Source organism: Lepisma saccharinum, chromosome 17, assembly GCF_977018435.1.
Source record: "Lepisma saccharinum chromosome 17, izLepSacc3.1, whole genome shotgun sequence".
Lineage (NCBI taxonomy): Eukaryota > Metazoa > Arthropoda > Insecta > Zygentoma > Lepismatidae > Lepisma > Lepisma saccharinum.
Window position 1 is genome coordinate 30217636 of NC_139245.1, and position 26839 is coordinate 30244474.

The window sequence follows — 26839 nt, forward strand, 5'->3', positions numbered from 1 at the left end:
ATTAGCCAAAAGTGGCAGAAAAGCGAAGTAAACCAAATCAATCATCAATCAAAAGCTTCATGTTTAATTATTGTATGAGTAGACAAAATAATCATGTTTGAAGCAAATTATCTAATAGACGAGGGACGTCCTCGTACGCTGCTTTAATCTCTCTAGATTCAGCAAACGCCTCCGTAGATATTGTACACTAACCACCAGGCGAAAACTATATTGTCATAGCGTAGGGAATGAACATGCTGTTCGACAGCGTAAACGAACGTTTGATCTCTGCGTCACCGCTCTGTGGTCCCTATGTATACGTGCATTCCGGTTTTCCAAACATGGAATCGCTTTCCTCACGATCCCTCGGGAAACTCTTCTCCTTTGATAGGATTTACCTCTCACCTTTCCTCGTAAATCACGACGACGGTTTCGCAGCATAACCAGCCGTTCGTTGGTTATCGATCGGCTTGCTCAATGTATGGGCCTTGTCAGCTTTCAAAATGCTTTCTTCTTAACAAGTACTTCTGTTCTCCTTGCATCAGTTATTGCGAACGTCGTCCTCTTTCCTTCAACTTCAAGAAAGCAGGAGAGTACTTGCGGAAACTTCACACGACTGATGTTATTATGCAATGTCTTATGTAAACATCGTTAACATATCCTCATGAGGTTCTCCTGTTCCAGCGGTGTTGAAAGACTGAATCCAATATGAAGGAGGTCATTACGCCTTAAAATGTAAATAGTGGGACAAAGGAATTTTATAATTGGACAGCCTGAAGAAAGCAAAGAAGAATTTCTCCAGTGCGGATTTCCTCAATTAAATGAACCGAAGTCGGTTCCCTTAGTTAATCACTGTCCCCTCGTCCGTGGTGGCAGATTTCCATTCTACGGATTTCAATGCTAAAAGTGCTGGCTTTTACCAAAAGCTAGTTCCGTGTCTATCCGGGTACCACTCTGAAGTGCATGTTCATCCGAAGGATCTTCGTTGTACGTTTGGTACACACGTTCATCCAGTATCGTTGTCCATACACGTGAAGAACAGCTTCTGCTCTTCCAACATATCCCCGACATTATTACTCACGCTGAAAATCCAATCACATGTTCCCTAAGTGCTAATATCGCATGTACAGTCAGAAGCAATGAAAACTGGGACATGTAGATGCTGAAACTGCAGTGTGTTGTACGTGCTTAAGGGCATGCGGGACAGTCTCCTCCCGGATTTTCCCTCCGAGTCAGTGTTGCCAACTTAGCTCTCTTGGAGCCAGATCTGGCTATTTCGTGCACTCGTTTGGCTGTGAACTGGGGCGCCCGGCCCCGTGCTCCACTATGATACCATCACTGGTTCCGGCCCACATAGACCAACTTTTGCCAGGATTATACATTTTGCACGTCACGTGATATTGTTTTATTGGCTGCGTCGCCCCATCCTCTCTTATATCCCCAGCTACTTTCTTTTATACCGCCGTGTTTGACATGAACTTGGCATAATATTGTTATCAGGTAAAAAGGTATAGGTAAAGTGCTCCCCTGTGCTTAGCACCACGCCATGAAGGCGTATAGGGGGTGTGGTGGTAACGCCCCACACTTTCTTAATCCGGTCGTGAGTGGGGGTGATGTGATCAGCATCACGCCCCTAACCGCCTTTACCCCCCAGGGTTTCCCCAGGTACCCATGTTATTCGACGCTGGGTGGGCGCCGGGGCCGCTTCCAACGTTAGAAAAGTTCCCGGATTTGAACCCGGGACCTTGAGCATGGTAGTCAGACGCGTTACCGACTGAGCCACCGCGGAATCCTTTATTTTCGATTTCATACTATCATGAGATGGGTGACAACGCCGGATCTAGATGGTGAAAACTAAGAATAAATTGTCAACAGTTTAGAGTTGACGGTAATAGCAGCGCCCCACCCCCTTTGACAACTAACATTACCCTAGGAAGCACTTTATCCAGACTTCGTAAACCTAGCTCCTTGAAAATCAGTTTTAACTCCATTTAAGGTGAAATTTATACGCACCAGGTTTGGCAACACTGCCAGGAAGCAAGGAGAAATGCATCGGGCATATGGGAGTATTATTTGATTCGTTATCTTGGGAATATTAAACTTCCGATGGAATAGAAAATGATATCAATGGGAAGAGGACACTTTGAAGAAGTGATTGTCAAGCAGAAAAGTCGAAACTCCCATTTGATTAGCCATAACTTGATATTGAAGTTGATTCCCCATAAGGAATACATGGGAATCCGAAAATTCTTTATTTCATATGTTTCAAACATCGTGTCCAGCATAAAAAAACGATTCCACTTGAAACATGGAGAGGATTTCATACTCTTGGTACACCCAGGTTATTTTTTTAGTAGCAGTGCCCATTCGAGCGATATTGAAATAAATGCACAATTGGTGCGTAACTTTATCTCCTCCCCTAAACTATACGGCGAAGAGCGAATTTTAATAACTTTTCCATAGCAGGTTTAGTCATTCGCCGTAGAGTTATGCAACAGACACAACGTTTTGCGGTGAAGCGAGTATTTCAGGATCTGCGTGTGTTGTTATTGCCGCTGACTGTACAAAACTAGACGAAAGTTTTTTGATGCTCCACAGCTCTTCCACCTTTTATGGTTGAAATTCATTGTTGATACAGACTCGCCCAACAGTTGGTTCTTATCTTATTTACGATAAGAAAACAAGCACGTGATTACATTTGTATAATTGTAATTATATCGCAAAGTTTCTTGAACCACACAGTACTTTCGCCCAACATGCGTCCTTGTTCATGTTATACTTCTCCACGATGTAAACTTTCAACCAAAGATCCTGTATTGTAAATGTTTCCTATGGTTGTGCAACAATGAGCCAATTCAGAGCGTTTCATAGATGTATCCAGGCACGAGGTTCGGAGACGTATTTCGGGAAAACACTGTATAAAAATTTGAGATTAATCCGAATCCTCCGACGAACTGTATGGAGAGATCTGCCTTTTATTCTGAGATATTGCGGATAGATTGGTTAATTTATTTTGAAGCAAGTATCGTAATACCGATGAGGAGACCACCGTTTCTATCACTTTCAAGCATCTCTGAGATGAGATCTTGTTCACAATATCATCTGCAAAATTTCTCCATTTTTTGCTTGGTGACGCACAAGGGCATAAAGAGGAGATGGCTTGACGTTGGTTATTTCAGCTTCAACATTTCCCTCTTCGTAACCCGTAACATGCACTTCATGTTAACAGTTCGTTCGATTTTTCGGTCGTTCCTTTTCTCCTTCCGCCCGCATGTCATCGTGCGCCTGGCTGCCCGCCGGTTGTGCTCTTCAAGCGGAAGTCTGAAGTTTGGATAATGAAAATGGACCCTGACGAAGCATTAAATTGATTTTCATATCTTGTCTACTCCGAAGATGCAAATATGCGGGCAAATCCCCAACTTTGTCGCACCCGGGGGTTTGGATGGAAAATACTACATCCTCTGAACCATATTACAATCTTGTTTTCTGCTGTGGGCGCGTTATGAATTGTTTCGAAACTTCAGGCGCATTGACAGTGAAACCTTCCCATTTGCTTCGAGGCCCTGAGAAAGCAATTAATTGTTGAAGTGGAGCAGAAGAAGTGTGTTGGTGGATTACGCCTGTAATGATTTATGTTGAGCTGTTCTTTGCACCCTTTGGTTTAGCCCAGCTTTTGCAAACCTCCTTGGCGAAGTGGTCAGCACAGCGCGGTACGACGCCAGAGGTTCGGTGTTCGAATCCCAGTCTCGGCATGCGTGTTCTTTGTCGGCGCACTTTCAAAAATGTCATCGTTGCGATTTGCCGCAAGTGGCAGACAGCTGACGGTAATAACAATTTAATCAAAATTAACCCAGCTTTCACACAAAAATTAGAACGCCAGATACGTAAATTGTTTATAAGGTGGAACACTGATTACTGCACGGGATGTTCCGTAGACCAAGCATGTTGAGTGGTCGACTCAAGCTCTCGCTAGAAAGGATCCAAGTTCGAGTCCTGCCTTGCGCATGTGTCTTTCATCTAATCGCAATTCATTTCTACCGTACAGTTCCACGAAGAGGCGAAGAAACGATAACAAAAGATTAGTTACAAGTTACTCGAGGTGGTGTTCAAATATCAACCTCTCGTCCACTTAGTACACCGTGGACTGCATTTTGCAGACAAGCGAGACCCTGGCGTTTGGACATATAGCCAGTATAATAAACTTTAAACAAAGAATTCATGCTCTACATGAACGTTAGTATACGGGAAAAGTTTTTATGGTGTAAAAAAACTTCCGTATGAAATAAAACCAACATGGATATAAGAAAGCTGTGGAGTCGCTTGAAAAATTTTCTCTGCGGGTATTTATCGAATTGGTAAAAGAACAATAAAAATTACGGATTTTGTTCATTGCAGACGATTTTATAGGGTTAATTATGGCATATTCATTAAAAAGTATGATTTTTCGAAATTATGAGGTGTGCTGGCAACATTGGTCCTGCCAGAGGGCAGTATTTAGTGTACCCTACATCTGTCTGTTATTCAATGAATGCCTAGATGAAAGAAAGGATTTGAAATTATTGTACAGAAAGATGGGTAGGTTACGTTTTTGTACGTTAGTTTTGTATAAGAATTCAAAATCTCGGTTTCGTGACATTTCGTTCGGAAACCCCCTATAATGTGTTCAACATGATTATGTGCTTCTACTAAAAACGCATTGTTCGTTGCAATATAGCTGAAGCTAAAATAGATATGTTTGTAAAGAAATGTTTTTCAGGGACTGGTCCTTCTTATAGTAACACTGACAGCTGATTCGATATTAGCATATGCTGCAGAGAGAGAGAGAGTCGTGCGAATGGAAATTTCTCCCTGCTACGTAGTTACAAAATCTGCCTGAAGATGCCACCAGCGTTGGTGGAGAATTGCGTTCGCTATAACTGGAAAGTGCTCGCTCTGGGTACTCAGCGTTATTGTTGCAATTCAATGGCGGTCTGGGGAACTGAACGTCATTCACCGCCAAGAACAATGCGTTATTTAAACGGGTTCCCGGCAGCGTTTCGTTAATGCAAAAGCACCCCGAGGCCCTGCGAAGGGACCGTTCCGGCACGTACGTGGACGGGGTCGTGAGATCCTTTGTTCAGTCGTCTTGCCGCGTCGTAGGAAATGTTACTCTCCACAGAATAAGTGTGAGCAACGTAAATTGTTAAATATGCATGCGCACTTTTCGTTCTCAATTTTTAACGTAGACGCCAGGGATCCCAGGTTCGAATTCCGGCATGGGTGTTCTTCGTGAATGTCAACTTTCATATCACTCATCCTCATCGTCCGCTTTACGAAAAGTGGCTGAAGTGCGACGTAAAATAATTTAATACAATCAGTCAATCCTATATGAAACTTGCTGGCCTCCGTGGCGAAGTGGTTAGCACATTGCGCTACGATGCTAGGGATCTCGGAATCGTTTTCCGTCCTGGGCATCAATTTCATCATATCATATCGTTCATCTCCATCTTTGCGATTAGACAAAAGTGGAAGAAAGGCGAAATAAATAATCAAAATCAATCAACCAATCATATACGATACCCTCAATATATAATATACTATTCTTTCCATGACGTAGTGGCAACGTCGTCGCCTTTAATCAAGGTGTCCCGGGTTCGTTGCCCAATGGAGGCACATAAGCAGTTCCGTTCTGATTTCAAACGGTAGGTCCAGCCCTGTTTAACCTATCTGTGCCTGAGGTAGACTTAATGTAATATCCAAACTAATCTCTCTTTCTCCTCCCCCCAAATTAAGTACCGCGTTTTTGAGCACATAAATAGGAATTTGGATAACTCTGCTTATATTTCTCAACCTGGGTGTAATCTGAATCTCTCTCCAGTAATTTGTCCCATGTTTGGGTTCGTAATCAAGAGCCGTATCCCACTTTAAACTGTAGGTCCAGTTCTTATAGCCTATCTGTGCATAAAATGGACAGATACCGCTAACCAGTAAGGTTAGCGGCATTGATTTGAAGTGAGCCTTTTCCCGAAGTAGGCTTTAACGGCCTGCACTTTAATTACCATAAAAGTATTTTGTATTTTTTTTAATAAGGGTTGTCACGTGTTTTGTTTAGTCCTTACATACATGTCGGACTATTCGTGATTTTGAATGAACACAGTTCATGTGATAATTGTGGATTTTTGTGGCTCATAATGATGCAAATTTCTTACAAAGCCTCCTATTGATGTACGTAACTGTGGGTTCAATTCCCTCTTAGCGTTGTTCCAAGATATATCCTTGTATCTATGATTCCTTCATTCTTTCATTTTCTTTGTTTTCTTCAGTATTTTTTGGTCATCTCTTCCGTCGTTTCTTAACTTCCTTCAGTCGTTTGTTTATTTCCTTTTCTCCAGTCGTTTGTTTATTTCCTTTTCTCCATTTTTATTTTCGCTCTCTCTCTTCTTCCTTCCGTCCTTTCTCTATTTTCGTCCTTCCTTTTTTCCTTTCGTACCTTTTTCTTTCATTTCTTCATTTTACACTTTCTTAACCCCTTCCATTCGCCATTCCTGTCTTTCTTTCTTCTTTTTTTGTTCCCTCCTTCTTTCGCTTCCTTTCCTTCTGCCATTCCTTTCTTTTCTGATTTCCATTTTCTTTTCTTCCTTCATTGTTTCCTTTATTCGTTTCTTCCTTTTCTTGCTTTCCTTTCGTCCCTTGTTTTCCTTACTTTTATTCCTTTTGTCCGTATTTTGTTTCTTCCCTTCCATCCTCCTTTCTTTTCTTCCCTTCCTTTTTTTCCTTCCTTCTCTTCTTCCATCGTTTTTCACCTTTTTTTGAGCATTGATTTACTTCCGTCCTTTTCCTTCCTTGAGGATGGATTTTCAATGTAGACCTTGAGGATGCATTAAAATACAATCATATTTTCATGAAGACAATTTATTTCAACCTATATGCATCTACACACAGGTATCCGCACGAATTTTGCAATCCTCAACGGTGTGGTTATCAGACAGCATCATATTTGTCGTGATCTAACTAACAAAGGGTAATTATGGGAGTGAAAAAACACTGATTTCATCTCGCCATCAGCTTCGGTGGGAGTCTGAAAATCGAGTTTGATCGCCTCTAGGAGACAAACAGGCAATTTATATGCAAGCAATATCAATAACTTCCAATTATTGGGCTTTGTCGCTGGCCTCCCAATAGAATACAAATGATTCGCATCACCTAACGTCAAGAATGATGGTAAAAATGCAAACTTTCTCTCGAGGTTACCATGGGAACAACCTTCCCTTTTTATCATCATCTTCCTCCACTCTCTTTCGCCTTGTTATCGGCGTAATCTTCTCGTAAACTCATCTTCCAGCGAGACGATGGAGGAACAAAGAAAGGGGAACCTGTAAACAATCCTTGCACTTTGGTTACTTCCCACGAAACGTAAACAACCCTTATTAGGGGTGACTCCAACGTTGCAAGACGATAGAGGGGAAATTGTTTGATGGAATGTACTAAAGTACGACAATGAATTCCGCAAATGAAATTGAGTGCTCATTTGAGGCAGGGATTCGAACCTGGATTCACGGAAACTCTGATAGAACTACATACGCCACTCTACCCTGCTTTTTTACACACTGTGCGTGATAATAGGATAAAGGAACGGTCAAGATCAGTTTATAGTTGGCAAGGGTATTGATTTGTAATTGTAGAATTCCTGGTTCGATACCTGGCCTTTATATTCTCTCAAACTTTACTGGGTGTCCGAAAATTCGGCCGAGCCAGCATACACGTTACTTCACTTGGTTTTCGTGTGAACTCCATTTGAGGAACAATTCTTAGGTGATCAACTAGCATCGCAGTCTTCATGTTTTCTGTAACCAAGCGTTGGTTCATTACTGCACAAGAAACTATAAATACAAAGGTATGTTCGTTATACTGAGAGTTTACTGTATACATTCTTCAAACGCTACTACTTTGAATTGAACAACAGAAAACTTTTGATACGGTTCAGGAGTGTATGGAGTGACCCTTTCTGAAGGCACCCAAATGTCTTCTCCTGCAAGTAGTACATCCTGGACTGCATTTTGTAGACTAACGAGTCTCTGGCGTCTTGACTTACAGCTGTGCTGTGGGGCTTGTGTTGTCGACATATGTTTGTCCCTTCATCAGTATCATCTTATCGCCAATGGTCCTAATCTTGGAGATTAGTCAACATTGTGCCAGAAAGGCAAACTAGAATAAACTAAATCAAATCTGATGTGGTTCACTAATGAAAAAAGCAGTTCGTAAGTGCTTTTTATCTTGAATTTCAAAATCATTTGCATTGCAGGATCCTGCAACATCCCCTTGGAAAGGCGATCGAATTTACATGACAAGAACCATTCATGCTAGACTCAAACAAGGGCTCGTGTAACGAGCTTTTAATGAAGAAAGTCGAAGCGAAGCGATTTCCCTTAATTTCATCCCGGATAGACATCGGGACGAGATGCGTGGAAAAGATTCCAGCAAGGTTCCCGGCCAAGATATCCCGTGTGGGGAATCGATGCAGATAATCTGGAAGGCCATTCCCGCAGAAGGGACAAAGGATTTAGTCCGGATCCATACACTCGCGAAGCGGCTCAAATGTTGCCAAATAGTTTCGGTGACTACGCGGCGGAGAAAATGGTACCCGGCAGTTGATACTTTCCACAGATCACAAAAGGACCTGCCGCATTGAGGCTTGCGAGAGTCTAATCCCAGGGGCAAGGCAGTAGGGGATGATGTCTCTTAAGCCTATGTTGGACGTTTCGCAAACAGGCCCACACAATCAGGTGCCGCTGTTCTTTGACCGGGAGTGGTTAACTTCCGTCTGTGTCTAGAGAACTGCCTCCGCAGGCCGAGAGAGACAGAAAGAGCGGGATGCTGGAAAGGAGAGAGAGAGAGAGAGAGAGTCGTTTGTAGATAATAGAGCTCCTCATCAACCGCAAGACACTGAGGGCGTGTTTATTCTCTGCAGTTGGTTGTTAACTTCGGAGACTAGATCCCAATTCCTGAGCGGGTATCTTTAGGTGGTTCTACCCCTCCTCCCACCTCCACGATCTCCGCAGTGGAAGCCAGTAGCTGGAGTTCTGATTCGTGCTTGTTAATCATTTCCAGAGTAAGGCGTCCGATCATAAGCAGGGTGACAAGAGTTCTGTTTATCCAGTTCCAGGGGAACAAAAACTCACTACTCCAGCTAATCAGCACGATTTGTATGTAGAACAAACAGCAACTGTTGAAACACAATTGACTTTTGAACATAAAACATCCTTTAAGTTATGCAACCCGAACAACAGTGTAGTCAAGTTGGTTACATATCCGCAAGGATATTACCGGAAAATCCCACAGTAGAGAGAAATTGAGTTCATTGAAGGTGCAAATCCGAAACCTACTGATTCGTTCATAAATTATTTTGTTGTATTCTAGCTTGGCTGAATGAATAACTTGATATCAAGCGTCTACTGGGTCGATTCCCGGAGAAAATTTTCAAATTTAATAGTTGATCTAGCGTCGAGAGAAAAACTGGGAGGTCACTCAATACAGACTACTCGTACTACCCGGAGAGACAGATAAGATCGGCTATAAGACTCGATGCACCCCGCACGGTACCCAATGTAAACTTGTTTGCCAAGTCGTGGGGAGAAATAACTCTTTTTTTTTTTCTAAAGCTTTTTGTACACTGCAGAAGCGAGAAAATTCGCATACAAATTGAGAAATATCTACGTAATAGCAACATTCCTGAATTTATCTGAGTTATATATAATTTTGTAAGTACTATGTGCACAAATACTGCAAATAATAGTTTACGTAGCAGCAGGCCTTCCCGATGCCGTAGAGGTAATGCCGTCGTCTTGTAATCAAGGGACCCCAGATTCGATTCCCGTAAGGGGCGCATTGCACAGTGGTTCGGATCCAACTTTAAACTCTAGGTCCAGACCCGATTAGCCTACATGTGCATAAATATTTCAAAAAATAATAGCAGTATTGATCCTACAGGGTGTCTCAAAAGTAATAGCGCAAACTGACACAGGTGAAAGTACACGATAATAGAAGCAAAAAAGTCTCGGTAAACATGGGTCCGCAAACGAGACGTTTTCGAGATAATTGCTAATGGGTGGTTACAAGCCGCCACTGACTTCATTGTTTGTAAACGTCGTCCTAGTTGGTAAAACGCTAATAATGTGTGCGAATGTGTGGTTAGAAGCCGTCACTGATTGCATTTTGTAAACACCCGAGTGCTTTACTCCTTGCACGTTCTGGGGTTTGCTATTTGTTTGCAAAACAGATCATTTCCGAGAGGTGGCGTTGTAATCAAACAGGATGGAAACAATCAGTACAGAGAATTGTACATGCTTGTGACCAATTCCCAAATGAACCGGGGATGTTCGAAAGAATTCGAAACTCAATGCGGAATCGCGTACAGTATTGCATCTAGATGCAAGGACGACACTTTGAACACCACCTTTAATAGTTACGAGTGTGCAGTACTTGTAACATGTAACATACTTACGTTTGTTAGAGTAGGTAGAATGTTCAATAAAAGCAATAAGATCTCCAATGACTTTTCTTACTGTATTATTAGCATTTTACCAACTAGGACGACGTTTACGAACAATGAAGTCGGTGGCGGCTTGTAATCACACTTCGCGATTATCTCGAAAACGGCTCGTTTGCAGACCCATGATTACGTAGACTTTTTTGCTTCTATTATCGTGTACTTTTACCTGTGTCAGTTTGCGCTATTACTTATGCGACACCCTGTATACCGAAAAGAGGTATCACATGAGAGCTTACATGTCTTGAGAATTCATAGTGACAGTTGTAAGACTACTATAGGGTCCACGGGCAACCGTACACGAGTCAAGACGACAGTCAGTCATTCCCTACTTTCTCCAGCATCTATCGACCGACTTGGTTTCATGTCTTCTCATTTGGGACACACACAAAGTCTTTGGCAAAAACCCCAAACAAAAAATCCATCGACGTAAGACTGGAATATCTTCCCAATTTCTAATTAGTTACTTTTCTGCCACGTTGTCCCGTTCTTTTTTAAGAACCCTGTATTTGTCACCAAGCTGTGATTGGCAAAAGTTGATTACCATATTTGGACTAACTTTTAGGCATTCCTCCTCGAGTTTACACAGTGGCTCGGATATATCTTTATTGTACAGTCATCAGCAATGATAACGGGTTACCTAGAGTCTGAAATACTCGCTTCACTGCTATGCGTTTGGATTGCCTAACTTCGCGGCGGTAGTTATTAAAAAAGTTGCTATCGAAGTTGGACCATCGCCGTATAGAGTTAGGCAACACGCATATTTTAGGATGTAGGTGACCTCATTTTTATTACCGGTGAGTATATCTCCTGCGGGAACGAGCCCTGGAGATCCGTAATAGATCATATACGAGGATTAAACACTGTAGCTCAGAGGCAGGTTGAACCACAATCCTAACGAACGTTTTCGGACAATATGCAAGATAAAATATGGTTGTCAGTGGGCAGTCCTAAATCTGTGCGAAAAGGGATTGGACTGAACGAATGAAAAATGTTATGAGGCAAGGAATTAATATACAACAGCAGCAGCAGGTAACAAGCTGTTGTGCTAAACAAGTCAAATAATAAATCACATTTGTTTCGCTTATGTGCAGTGTATTGCAAGTTACATGTGGAAAATAAGGGACTTCAGCTTGTATGAAAGGAACATTATATTGAAGTTGTATTGCTTCTATGAAACTGGGCACCAGACTTCTGTTGACATATATTCCCATTGGCTTTATAGATCATAGTTTTCCTCTCGTGATGCTGGTTCAGGACTCCTTGCTTCGGAGTTAGTAGCTCGAAGCATATGCGCACGAACTATTTTTATTATCGCGGAACAAACAACTAAACAGCGTCTCGCACGTTTCGCCATTACATTCCACTCCTCCCAATGGAGACAATGCTTCTTCAGTTTGCGATTATATTGTGTTATGTCCATGCGGGTACAATAGACTCTATGGCACAATAAAATGTGAATGTTTTTCGGGGATGGTCCCTGAAAAGAAGCTGGGAATTCGAGCATGTTGGCCGAACAGAAACATGAGAGAAAGGGATTTCAGAGATCGCAAACACAAATTATTTAATTCATCCCTCACCCTGTTGAATCGGCGTATTAATAATTGTCCGTATGGACATGAAGGTACGTTATTTCTCTCTTATTTTGTCCAAACGAGCTTGTCATCCGCTATTTTATTGTTTTGTTTGTTAGATATTTACCCTTTCCTCTGAACTCTTATTTCGTCGCCCACTCTTTTCCCCTTTTTTCTCCAAATATCGATTTTTGCTTCTGTCACCGTTTTATAGTTGTGCAGTGTCTGTAGGGATTCACATTATGTCTACAATGAATACAGAACTACTCGTTTCGATGTTCGAATTCGTGGAAAAAAGGCGCTTTGTATTTTTTTTTAAATCCCTGCAGCTCCGTAATATTTTGACCGCGAACAACAATATAGAGGATGGAGAAGGAAATTGTTGGGAAAAATATTGTTTCGCTGGTTCTGCAACATTGGTGTTTGTTCGGCTGTGCAACTCTATTGTTTCCTCCTGTTTGGTTACAACATCCCGTTACAAATATTACCCCCCTTCCACGACATCACCGCTGGGAACATGTTCATTTGTTACGATAGGAATTTTACTCCCCCATTCTCTCTCCTCCAGAAGCCACTTCAAGCTTACAAAGTGGTCTACCGCGAGTGAATCAAATGGAACCAGCGCATATTGATGTATGCCTTCGCCTAATGGGGTATTCAGGTGGAGGAATCATTGTTCCGAGGTCTTGCTTGCTCTCATTAATTTCTGCGGCAAATATCTGTTAACAAAACTGATTCTACTAAATTCGGATGAAATGCCCTGGAAGACTTATTCAATCCGCTGCGATTTTGCTAATGTTTTCTGAAGATATTTTAGCCACACATCTTTGTATGTTTACGCGCTTGGATCTATTTTTTTTTTTTTCGTAAACTCCGCTTTTTCATCCATACAAACTCTTTATTACACTGAAGTCAATCTTATCTTGTTTTGAACTGCAATAAAATGTAAGGCATCTCCGGGAATGGATCCAGAATCTCTTACGAAATTTTGAAGACCTCCTGATTGCCTAACATTTCCAGTGACCATTTTGAATCAATTGAGCTTTTGTCTTCGAATAGCCAAATAAAATTATACTGGTGAACAAATGTTTTTTTAAAAAAAAAAAAAAAAAAGTCCGAAACAAACAATTGTTCACTAGCACCAAATAACGAATAATTTTGTCAAAAAACAAATACCATACATTTTTGTTTTTGGTTCCAAACTTCAAACAATATTATTTTCACTAATTCTAATTCACACAACTTCTTTCACGCATAAATAAATTAAACCTATACCATTTTTAACACTACACTTATAACTGAGAAACAGCCATGCCCCGAAAATGCATAGTGAAAAATAGTTCTTCCAGGTTATCCGGTTCCAAATATATCGGAATGCAGTGAGAACCGTGTAACACGTATTCAGAACTGAGAATGTGGGTACGCGGATCCCGAACAGGAGAATGTGGATACGCGGATCTAGAACAGGAGAATGCGGGTGCGCGGATGTAGAACAGGAGAATGCGGGTACACGGATCTCAAACAGGAGAATTAGGAAACGGATGTGTCAGAATCCACTTCTGGCCATCCCTGTTCCGAACTCTATATCGCGCGAAAAGTGGTCCAGCTCTCATCCGTATGTAGCCAATGAAGAAAGAAATGCTTCCATCTTTCTCACCATTCATCCAGTCTCCTCCTCTCAGTGCTTCCCTTCCTGCCTGCATGAAATATGTGAAGGATGGAGAGTTTAGCCATAATGGATCTTTTCCACGCAGCATCCCCGGCGGTCCTCAATTATCATCTTAATTTTAAACTTCGGCTCCATCAAGAACACGCTTAAGCTTACTTATGCTTTGAATTTTCGGCTTAGGTTATTTCAGTCAATTAGGCAGAGAGGAAGTGCCTCTCCTCCTCCTCTTCCATCCGTTCTCTAGCTTCAAGAACAGGGCAGCATCCGGTGGGCGATGGTAATATATGGAGATAATATAGGTATTATAAACTGTGGCGCAAAGTTCGTCTAATTACAGTGGAAACTTTCAGAGGTTGAGATTAAGCCTGCCTGAATTTTTGCTAATATGATATTCGCAGGGTGTTGTCCGTCAGCCCTCGTGTTAAGGCAGTTCATCCATTTTTTTGTGCCCAAAGATGCCTTTGTGTTAACTTTTAACGAAAGGCAAAAGCGAGTTTTCGACGTTTTTATGCTATTTTTTTTCTCTGTCTCCATGTTTTCATATTTGTGTCCCCACGTGCTGCTTCTTACACCATATTGACCTCTCCAATAGCGTAGTAACTAATGTTGTCGCCTCGTAATCTATTCTTGCAATCATATTTCTATTGTAAATTTTCGGAAAATGGAACACAATGAAATAAGTACGAATTTCAATATTTGGGTTTATGTGGGAAACAATGTTTTAAAAAATAAACTTCGTGGACAAAGAGATCTTTAAGGACCAAAACCTTTTCTCGTTGGTTTGTCATTTCTCTATCTCTTTAGACTAATCGGGACGATGTTGATAAAAATCAGCTAAAACTGATGCCAGGACACACACTAAGGAACACTCATGGCTAGACCGGGATTCGAACCAGGGTCCTGTAGTGATTGTCGCTCGCTATTGTAAGTTCCCGCTAAGTATGCTCATAATCGTGGATCAGCACTTTAAAAAGTTGTGTTTCTACTTGGTTTTGAAACCTGGACCACCCAAATCAATTTTTTTTTGTCTACGTCGAAAGACGTTGGACACCTATGATGAGGATAAGAAAGAAAGTGAAGAGTCCAGGATTGCTGGTTCATTCCAAATCTTTGTTTTTTCTGAAGGTAAATGTACGTGTACATTGCAACTCGCCAGAAAGACAGAGTTAGATGTCGAGGCCCACACATTCACAAACTCAGCCATTCTGTAGAGGTGTTGTGATGATCACCACACTCCGGCCGACTTTACCTCCCCCCAGAAATCATCATCCCGTGGTTCGAACCTGGGTCTTCTTCGTGACAGCAAGACGTCCTATCGATTCGACTACGAAGTGCGAGTGGAAGCAGAATAAAAGAACAAGCAAATCTCAATGGGAAAATGCACAGATGAATTTGAACTAATTAAATGTGGGTGCTCAAACATTGTGCAGAGGGTACAACCTTGAATCTATATCGAAATTCTATTGCATGATCATACGTATTGTGTGCAATATGTTACAACGCACACAGAAAAAAGATCGAATGTCTGAAGCTTTATCATGTTATTAAATTAATAATGATCGTTGTAGATACTTATAGAGAGTCTGTACTAATAAAACTTGAGTTTTTGAAACAATTCTGAAGTTTTCCTGGCGCCGAATAATGAAGAGAATCTCTCTTAGGACATGGTTTCGGTTATGCTTGCGAAGTTTCAAAAGTGAAGAAGAGCATGACCTTAGCGTTCGAACGTTCGGAAGCATATCCGGAACTGGCCTTGCTGATATCTTGGTGATATTTTGAAAGTTTTGTTCACAAAACAGTTGCTGGGTTAATGTAGAACGATAGTTTTATTCGTAGATCAACGTTGGAAAATGTTTATGATTTTAAAGTTTGGGTGTGTCGACCATTTTTTGCACCGTTCCTTACGGGGTAGGATCCTCTAAAATCCTAACCTGAGAGTAAAAACGTCCTTAAATGTGCAAGGTTGTCAAGTGACCTGCACAGGACAAACAACATAGGCTATTAGAAGAGTAAGGATATACTAAAAACTTCCGCAGTAGAAAGAGCCCGCTATTTTGAAGAAGCTAAAAACATTAGTTAAACCACTGCCATCGTCTCCCAACATGCATGATAAATTGTTGGAACGTTAAAATTATATTCATCATTGCTATTATGCTTAGGTTGAAAATAATCCAACAGTGTCTTTTTCATTTCATCATTGTTTTTACTAGAAGCAGAATCTAGAGTAACTAAATCTCTCAAATCATCATTACAAATTACCTCAACGTAATGCAATAAAATTACTGATTTTCCTTTCCTTTGGAATCCAAATACGAATAAGTGTCATATTTATCCACATCAAATTGTTCCAGGAGCTGTCCTTGATTTCCGTACATCCTCACCAACTTATGCGGGTTCGATTTCATCTAAAATAACAATTTAATCCATAGCTCAAAAAATTACCACATGGAGATGCTTGGCAATCAACAAAACAATTGAATGTCGTGCATGTTTCATAATCCATCTACTGCAGGCATAATCTTGTCATGTAAGGGATCGGAGTTCTATTCTTGGTGGAAAGCAATTAAGTGATTTGGTTCTCTAGTTGAATAGCTTACATGTGAAGCTTTACGAGTAACCAATTATTTCTCCCGCCATTTAGTCTCCATTAATGTTCAAGTTTAGGCACAGGTTTCAAGTCGCCGCATATGGGACAAAATGTGGTGGCATTGTAAACGTCGGTGAAAATACGAACCTGCAATAATCTGGCGGAGTGTTTTTTTGTCAGCTTGTTACGAGGTTTGCAAAAACAAAATCCGCCCTCTTTTTTTCCTTCATTCCCCCGAAAATGGGGAGAAAGCAATTTTGCGTAAGTGCGTGTGCAAAATAAAAATAAAAAAATCGCAATACATGATCGCAGATACACACTCTCCGGGCAGCGCGGGCTAGCGATGCCAGCGGCCCCGCAACGAGCGTACTGGCTACAACAGGCGGGCCACAGCGGCGTGGATTCGAAGTCTAGTTTTACTCGCGACGGCACCCTGTTTGGCTCGCGAACACGCGTCCCTCAGATCCGGTAAAAAGCACGTCACGTCATGTTCTATCCAAAGTGATCATTTTCAGTGCGTTCCCGCGCCGGAGAAATCAATCAGGTGTGCTTGTGTTCCCGCCTTTTTTTTCCCTCGCGCGGGTTGAGAAATATTAAGTGTTGTGATTGAATTCTAGTGGTGCCGCGGCGTATGGTGATGGTGTGTGGTGTCTCCTATTAAAAGAAAGAGAAAAGAATCCATAATAGATATAGTCTGTGTCTGAATCTTGTCCTCCTTGGTCCCCAGCTCTTGCGGCATGGACTGGGGTCGAAGATGCTACCCACAATGCCCTATGTGAATGTGGAAATATGTAGACCGTCCTTCGCCCATACGTGGTGATGGTAGATCCTCTGAAAGTATTTTGGGTGTTAACTAACAGCACCTATCTGGGTACGTATACATTTTTCTAGTTAACTGTCAGTATTGTCAGCTAAGTAGCAGGGAACTAGGAACCGAAAGCTTTAAACAGTTAGTATCCACCCTTGTATTGCTTACATGTTTTTATTGTTAAAAATATCAATACTTATCAACATGAATGTAGCACTGAATATGCTGATAGTGACAGTCGAAGATTAACAGGAAGCCTTTAAGTTATGAGCTTGCATTCTCGCCATCGAAGTTCACGCGTTTGAGTCCCGCCCTGGCCACGGCTATTATTTGTGAACGTTCCTTAATCAGTTCCATCTAAAACTCACTTTTCATCGTTGCGATTAGCCAAAATGGGCAGAGCAGCAACTACAAATAACAAAAATGCTAACACTTCTTTAAAGGTACCATCCATGCATTTGGAAAATGAAGGAGGTAGGGAGATAAGAGAGCGAAATCTCCCCCTCTAAAACACTATATTGAAACCTGTCATACATATTCCTATCTTTGTATTTGGTAATGTGAGGTCAACAACACACCCTCCTACTTTACCTCAGCCCTTAATGCTAATGCCTGTATTACTTATAGACATCCCGTACTATCCATCATCTACTACTTGCTTGCAAAAGTAAGTTTTTCCTTAGAATTGTTAACCAAAATAATAATTATTAATTTAATTGGACTTGCTTTATTTTACATATGTTCATTGGTAGATAATTATAAATTAGATCTTTATATAAGCAAAATCAAGATTGTTGCTGGTAGAGTAGCACTTGTTGTTCTTCATATTTTCCTACATATTTTCAAAAAATTACCACTCATACACTTATCTGTATTGGATTTTGTTTCTTGAACTGTGTTTAGCACAGGATATCTCATTAACATATCTTGCATCCACAATAAAATATTTTGATAAGAATAGACCCAGTGTCTTGTTAGGATAAAATGTGGGCCTTGTGAAGCTCCCTTTCCTCTCTGTAAGAGTTCTACAAATCATCCTAAAGTGTAAGGAGAGATGGAATTTTCAAAATTTAAAGTTTTTCTTCTGAAAGTTTTATCTTCAGCGCAAAAATGAGCGACATCTCTTAGTGTTTCTATGGAAAAAGTCAAATGTGTGTTTCGGAGGGATTGCATATATGTAATTAATATTACCACATATTTATGATGAATAAAGTATCAAAATTTAGGTACAAAAGCTGGGCACATTTCAGGATTTTTGGTGCTAAAATTGTGAATTCAATTCTAGATTTGATTTCAAAGCTAATCTTATTACACAAGATAAACATTTCTTTTCTAATATCACATTGATGTAGCTATCCAAGTATTGTTTATTTCTGTGTAGAGGACCACACTTTTGCTTCTCAACTTTTTACAGCAGAATTAATCAATTTTCCGTAATTTTGCTTAACTTACAGGATAATTCATACTGCAAAAATTGTTGTGTTGGTAAATACATTCAAATTTTAGTATTTAAAATTTTGACCCATGTTTGCGTACTACTTACATCACCCTTGTCGATGAATGTACTACCATGCTTATTGTGTAACGTAAACAAACATCCATGCTTTGAAAGGAATTTGAACCGGGGACTGCCGGTTCAGTTGGGTGGCTTAAATATCTCGGCTCTGGAGCCGGTCATGATTTATCGCGTGTAAGTTTGAGATCATCTGAATGCTTTGCGTAGCTAATAAGATTCACACCAAGAGCATATGAAAGTACCAGCAGCTGTTGTTCATCGATTCCAGAGGTGTTAAGCGTTCTCGAAGGAAAGGCGTACTCGTACATTACAGGTGTCTTCTAAGCCACTTTTCAGTACATAATTGGTGCACGGCAAATTACGTCATAAAAGCGTTCAGAATGTGTACAGAAACACTAGTGCTAAAGTGAAAATATGTTTTATTAAGATTATCATAGTAGTGTTACACACTGATATCCGCAAAAGATGCACTGGTGTATAACGTAGAACTTTGTGACACGTGCTGTTAATTTATTTTTGAGAGAGAGAAATAAAACTCCATTTTATTTTGAATTATGTTTACAGCTATAAGATTTAGTATCGCGAGGTGTAAATTTTGAAGCAATGGCAACTACGATCTCTGTGTATCCACGGCTTCAAAGCATGTGTGTTTCTAATCATGAGGTGCCTCAGGATTGCCAGTGTTTATATACTCGATCGTACCATATTAGATATTTTTTACGGTAAGCGTCAATAGGAGCATAAAATGATAATATTTTTGTACGTATAAGGTTTCGTCCTAGAACAACACAGCTAATTGGTTGTGTGTCATTTTTAGTTAATTCGTTTTTTAATCTGAATTTTGGTAGCCTCCATATTCTGCTAACCGTATGAAAAGCTGGACAAATGTCTACTGTTCTGAAGGCAAATTAGCGATTTTTTTTTTAAGTTTTTTTTAATCCATGGCATTTTCTTCTCCACTAATTATTTATTCAACCATAAATTTTTATGGCCTATAAAAAGAACTATATAAATTTAATTTTCACTTAAAAAGATAAAAAAATAGAACGTTTACGTACGCTTATCCATAACGAAATCTCATGCACATAAACGAAGCATTTTATTACCCTTGTAATGTTATTGTACATAATAACACTTTGTTGTTTTCGTACACCACGTTTTACTGTAAATCACTTAATTTTATAATCTGACCAAACCTGGTAAAATTTAACTATTGTATGAAATCCTGTTAAAATCCATTAATCTTTCCTCTTTGCCAAATTTTCTTGTTACATGAACATACATTAATACGTTCAGTGGTCGACTCACGTTCACGCCAACGAAAAAGCCTACAAGCATCTGTGACGTAGAGACGAAATGGACTCGCGTTCCCGTTCTATACTTTGATACACTGTAATGTATAATGTTATTTGAAAACCAGAACTCCTTTAATTTGTGATTTCAGATATACCGAGCACGTTAAGCAGTCGATTTTCGATCACTCCACCGAAATTACCGGATTCAATTTCCGGTCTGGGCATGATTAATCTCTGTGAGTGACCATTTGTCAATTTCATCTAATCGCCACTCATCGTTGCGATTAGTCGAAAGGTGTCGGAAAAGCGACCTTAAATGGAAAAAAAATACTCGAAACGAGGTTTTGAAACAGAAAAAGTCCTTTAAGAAAATTTGTTTCTCTAATTCATCTCTGTATGCTCTGAAAGTTGTATGCTGTCTATATTGGTTATACTGTATAATTCTAGAAGAAACAAGAGATGTAACCTCTTCTTCTGAATTCATAGCCAGTATAATCCTTTGTGAGGTCAGTGTTGCGCGCTGTCCATGTCTGTGTGCGATTGTCCCTTCAATTTCATCTTAAGATCTCGCGATTATCCAAAACTGACAGAAAAGCGAAGTAAAATCAATTAATGGAGAAGGAAACAAGACAGAGGCACATTGCACAGTGGTGGGGATCCCACTTCAACCATAGGTCCCGTCCCGATTGGCCTACCTGAGCAGAAGTGCACTTGAAACAAATTTCCAAGAAATAGAGACAGACCTTCCAAGTCACGAGATTATATTCCCCTAAGTCTCATCTCGTCTCGATACCATGCAACCTCATCATCGTGGTTAACCAAAAGTAACAAAAGATCGACTCGAAATAAGAAACATGACACGAGAGACAAGTAAACAAGAGAAAACACCCATATCCTTTGTTAGGGAAACCACTTCATCATTAACCAGGTGCGACATGTTGGAGAAACACACACAAACCTCAAATCGGATGGACGATCCGTTCGCTCAACCAGCCAACTGAAATCTAACAAACATAACAATCTGATTTTGCTTGACTAATGTTTACAAGTGATTTGTCGCATCCCGTTTAGCCGAGTCCACCTGCGAGATTAGAGGGTTGCTTTGTGCAATCAATCTCCCACTCACTCCAAAGGGTCGGTTTGGACATCCTGGCACCTCAACGGGAAGATATTCAGCCAGCGAAACTTGACACCAAGATGTATGGAGTTTCCAGCGACGTCCTGGAAAAAGATTCCTTTTCTCTCACCCAACTGACAGGCTAAACTTGTCACACTGGACCGCGGATGGTTGGCGACAGAAGCTTTGCGAAGACTCGCTTCAAAATGCACCCCTGCATTGCTGGTGCTCGTAGTTTGCATTTGAGCACGAGTATGAAACTTGATGAAACTGAAGAAATGACCTATGAAATGAGAATTATACCGAATTTTTTAACAAATACCTTTAAGTACTAACATGTAATGAGGAATCATACATTTACGAAAGTACTTGTATAATTTGATACAGTTTAGTGTTTGGTTTAAACTTCTGAAGGTAAGTGGGAAATATTAAGTTCTATTGGGAATATCCAGTCGCTTGCAAAGTTGTGTATATTTTTTTTTATCTATAGTTATCTTATTTCTACCTATTTGTGTGTGTGTGTCATTTCTCCCTCTTTCTTTCTACCTCCGTGTGTATTTCTTTCTCTCTCTTTCTGTGTAACTTTTGTGTTTCCCCCTCTCTCTTTCTTCCTTTTTTCTGTCTCTCTTTACCCCTCTATTTTTTTCTGTTTCTCTCTCTCTCTCTCTCTCTCTCTCTCTCTCTCTCTCTCTCTCTCTCTCTCTCTCTCTCTCTCTCTCTCTCTCTGCCTCCGTATGACAGCTTTCACGGTGTGGCACTCGTAGTTTAAAACAACTTTAAGTGTATATAACGTAAAGAGTCTGTTCCGAGATAAAAATTACCTAATTTTTAGAGAAATCACATTTTGAATCTGAATCTTACAAATACACGGCAATTTCTCCATGAAACCTAGAAAAATTACGCGAATATCACATTTTTATGTACAAATTTGTACTCTAAACCAAAAATATATAATGTGCCTCAAAATATGTAGCATGCAATTCATACACATCGGTCTTATCATGATAATTCGCCGACATTTGTCATTTCTTCGTGGCTGCATACAAAGAGAAAATATGCACTTGCATAAAAGTTCGAGCCCTAATCATAACAGTTTTACCGAAAACTTTCTCTCCACCCAGATACCGCACGGAAACAAATCTAGGGAAGAACGGAAACAGATAATAACCGATTGATTTATAGCTTGCATAAATCCAAGACAAGGGGGAAAAAACAGGCACCTGTAATTCCTTAAAGCAAGGAAATATCGGGGAAAGAACGGAAATCAGATTTTCCTTCTCGGCTTGTAATGCGCAGCCATAAGTTGGAAAGCAACAGAGGCCGACAAGCGCCATGTTTTCTTCTAATGTGCGCAATATTTTACCTTTTTCTTCTCCCTTCTTGTGACCGAATCCAGTTCGCGCTTTCGGTTCAATTCCGTTTCTAGCGCTCTTGTTCTCCCTCCTCTTAATCTTGTTGTCTCGTTTGCAAATGGGCATCACCCCCCACCCCCCTCCTTCCCCCTGTCTTAACCCCTTCCTAGTTCCCAGCTTCCGGGTCGGGATTGTTTTCACTTAGAAAGATTAGGCGGAACTGACGAATTCCCCCCCTAATTCATAACGGAAAGTTGGGCGGAGAAACGGAACCAATCAGCTGCCCATTTGCGAGTCTTCGATAATCGGATACCAATTTGTCGCACCACATTTGAGACGCTCACATTCTGCATAGTTTGTTATTTCTTTGTGCAAGAATTGGATGTATATACAGGGGTCATTCATAAATTAAGTCCCGTTTGCCAATTTAAAGATAGTGGAACAAAATGATTTAATTTCACACTGAAGTACATGCATTGCACTAATTTTCATTGGACACTTGTCGTAACGAGACACCATGGGGATAAGATTTCAGGTGCATAAAGGGATTCAAATCAGAGGTCTGGAGTATAAGGGGGATGAGGAAATTGTTGCCAAAGGTTTCATGTTTGGCTTTGGCTTGTGCCTCCACTCCGTGGACTGTCGTTTTGTTTCAGGTGCCTCATGCAACACCCATGTCTCGTCCTCAGTCACGATAAGACTCAAAAATTCATCACCCTCCTCAGTACCGTGTATCGGTTCGCAGACCGCCCTTCACACGTGGTGGAAGTCTCGATTTTCTTGGACATTATCACAAGCCACTGCGAACCGTCTGCACTACTATCTTTCCTCCATCTGACGTCTGCGCCTTGCCAATGGGTGAAGCAACTTTTGAGCCGACTGTTCAAAAGCCTGGGTTACCAAGGTGGCTGGCTAGATATTACCTAGGTGAAAACAGAAAAGATTTGATTGCGTTGATTGCGGTGGTGTTTTCAGTCCACTTTATGCACAGTAAGGCTAATCGGGACTTGACCTACAGTTTAAAGTGGGATCCGAACTACTATGTGCCTCCACCGGCTATCGAACCCGGAACCTCTTGATTACAAGGCGACGACGATGAAATTATAAATACATTCGTTCAGTCACATGAGCAACTTCACATTTTTATGTCAAACTTAAGAAATCGCCTTGGTCATATTAACTACGATATCGTAGTAGTCACGACGTCGCCTTGATATCCACTTTAAGTCGTAAGTCCATTCCGATTAGTTTAGCCGAGCCTTAATAAAGTAGACTTAAACCCAACTTTTTTATCGGACTAATTTCGAGAAATTATGATTTCAGTTTAGCATTTATTATTCTTATCTCTATAACGTTACCTCCAGAAAAATATTTTGGTACATATTTTTACAGTGAATTAATGAGATCGAAAAGTTCGTGTTTCTGAAGTTTTATACCGCGCTCAGTATATCTATGTCTATATATATATATATTATTTTTTATCTTACATACATATATATATATATATATATATATATATATATATATATATATAATATGTGTGTGTATGTTTGTTCAGCAATAACTCTCGAACGCCTGGAGCGATTTCAACCGAACTTGGTACACGTATCACTTGCAACCTGGAAATAGATATTGTGGCTGTAATACACCCCTAGCACCCCTGTGGGTGAGGTGTGAAGGGGTAATGTAAAAATAATCGAGATCCACAGATATTAAATTCCGCACAAACAGACACCCGTGACTCTATGCAATCCGCACAACTATAGTGTTTCTCGGGTTGTCTAACATTCAGGCTGTGTTGCGATTGGCATCCATGGTTTTTCGTGACACTCCCAACGCGGTTCAACTTCAAGTTCATCACCTATCGGCATGAGGGAGGTGGGTGAGAGGGGGTGAAAAATAAAATGCCACAAATGACCTAGATTAGTGTCGAATCCATAGTTTTCGGAGTCGCTAAGCTAATTGGTGGTGACATTCATTATTTTCCTGTCTAATACAAAATTGGGACGGGTAATGAACTAGTTACTCAATAAAAAGTATGTATTTAATCATCATTCAATTATATTTATTCAACATAACTTACATGTAAGATATCGTACTTGGCATAGGTCTTAGATGAAAGATATATCCCCTCCATCTCAGGTTGGTGTATCACCTAAAATTCTGGTCAACCAGTTACAAATTTGGTAGACAAGCTTCATGTGAGCTTCTCCACGTAACCGCAACTGAAATCGTCTACAAAATATACACTGAACAGTGGATTAGGTCACGGTATCCCTTTACTTTATTGTCCTAAGGATCCATCTTTAATGCAGCGTATCAACGCAGGATCAGTTCGAAAACCGATAATTGATATCCTTTGTAAACTAATTAACGCAGGGAACAGTCACATCTGAAATTCGACCTCAACGAGACTCGACCACGAAACCAAGCGAACGCGACTGCAGTGGCACTCGAACATGCTGATAATAGCGTCTGGCTAATTGGAGAGATCACGTCTGCCACATTTTGCGGTCCTCAAATGTAGCACGTCCAATCGTATGAGATGACAGAATCATAATCGCGAATATCGCCGACCACCTCCCACGTGACCGCAAAGTGTACGGTTGATACCGTTGTGGGTAATGTCGGATGGGTATAGAGCCGAAAATGCTGGTGTTGCGTGGTAAGGGTTGGGTTGGTATGTTCCAAGACTTATCAAATTGTTTTCCTTAAACTTGCCTTATTTGTTTTAAGTCTCTGTAAAACTCTGTATGGTGTTAGCCAATTAAGAATTCATAAGAACAATCTAATTCGATGTGTACAGTCTGATTCTTGCTGATTGATTTTGTTATTCTACTTCACACTTCTGCCACTTTTTGACTAATTGCGAGGATGAGTGATGATATGATGAACTTCATGAAGGGATACTCACAAATAACACTCATGTCCAGGCCGGGATTCGAATCCACAACCGTGAGAATGAGATGAAGATATTCTCTTTCTTTCAGGTAAATTGTAATACAGTAAAGGATGTAGAAATTTGCTTCCATAAAACAGAAATGAGTTGACATTCTAATAGACTCAGGTTACAAGGAATCGCATTGAACAATTTGGAAATTTTCTTGCAGGTCCTAGATTGAATTGCATTTAGAGATTCCGATGTCTGTCTGTTGCCAGTGATGGTAGCGAAACGTGGACATTTGCTGGATTCGAATACGCCTCGATGCGATTCAGAGAATAGTGTGGTTCGAAGGTCGAACGTGCGTTATCAAGTCCCACGGCGGTCCAGAACAATCCAAGCGTAATGATTGTACACAAAAGCCTTCTCCCACAACGTATCTTGTACCGAAATGTCGCTCTGGTTATTAAGCTTAACACACTCCCAGCGGGAGTTGTTTGCTTGGGATGGGTTTGTAGGTCCTTCGTCAAATGTTTGTGCAGATCGGACCTTTTTGTTTGACTTCGGCTTGTACTGTGTATCCGCGGGAAGTCTCCCAATTTACATCAGCCGCTAAATAATTGGCTAGAGGCAAGATTTGTAGCCGTTCTCCGTAAATATTAACCTGCTATATATCTTCGTTACCGATTCAAATCTCTTCTTGTGATGGTGTGATTTGAACGCCATTGCGTCCCCAACCCTTTTGTCCAATAAGGTAAGCGTGCATGATAAATAGTCCCAGTCCACTACTCGTTCCATCCAATCAGGATGCAGGTTCGTCCTCTATGCTCCCTTGGTAATAGTTTTTTTCGAATTTGAAAGCGAAACTATAGTGATGATAATTCTTCGTGTAGTTTATAATCGGTAATTCATTTTCAGAGAAAGCTAGTTACACTAAGATTTTCTCAAACGTGTGGGCGTTATTTGGGTTGCTTACGTTCCAGGATGATGCTAGTTATTTTGAACTAAAGACATCTGAATACGGATCAGCTTCCGATGCCGATACATTGTATGTCAGCAAGCTACAGATCGTCTCTACCATGGTCCTGTTGATAAAGTGTAAGCGACTACGTCATCAACAAACCTATTGTGTTGCTAATTTTTGTAAGTTCTCTTGTGAAGGTGACAGCCGACCATCGTGGCGGAGTGGTTAGCACAGCGCACTACGACGCCAAGGGCCCCTGGTTCGAATCCCGTCCTGGGCGTGATTGTTCTTCGCAGGGTTGTTAATGGTCCAGGAACCCATACATTCTAATGGGTTCTGTAACTGGACGGGAACCTTTTTTATCACAAAGTTTAAATTCGGTCCAACTTGCGGATTGTTTCATTTCAATACGAAGCTTGGATCCTATTGAAATTGACCCGGAAAAAGGTTCCTGGACAATATTTAAATTGACTGGTTAAAGAAGTTCCCAGACCGTATTTAAATTGATACGGAAAACATATTCCTGGACTGTATTCAAATTGATCCGGGAAAAAGGTTTCTGGACCGTATTT

At 40.6% G+C, this 26839-nt stretch overlaps 1 protein-coding gene across 10 annotated transcripts in view; it reads left to right on the forward strand.

Annotated features, from left to right (window-relative positions):
* CadN (neural cadherin) overlaps positions 1-26839 on the forward strand; it is a 1297121-nt gene that overhangs the window by 904899 nt on the left and 365383 nt on the right. The window contains exon 1 of one of the 10 annotated variants that reach the window (XM_083139252.1): positions 16784-17205. The exons of the other annotated variants lie outside the window; for them this stretch is intronic. Within the exon in view, the coding sequence (XP_082995378.1) occupies positions 17154-17205 (52 nt within the window). The 5' untranslated portion in view covers positions 16784-17153. Of the gene's footprint in view, positions 1-16783; positions 17206-26839 lie in introns of those variants that run through there. 10 annotated transcript variants of the gene reach the window in all.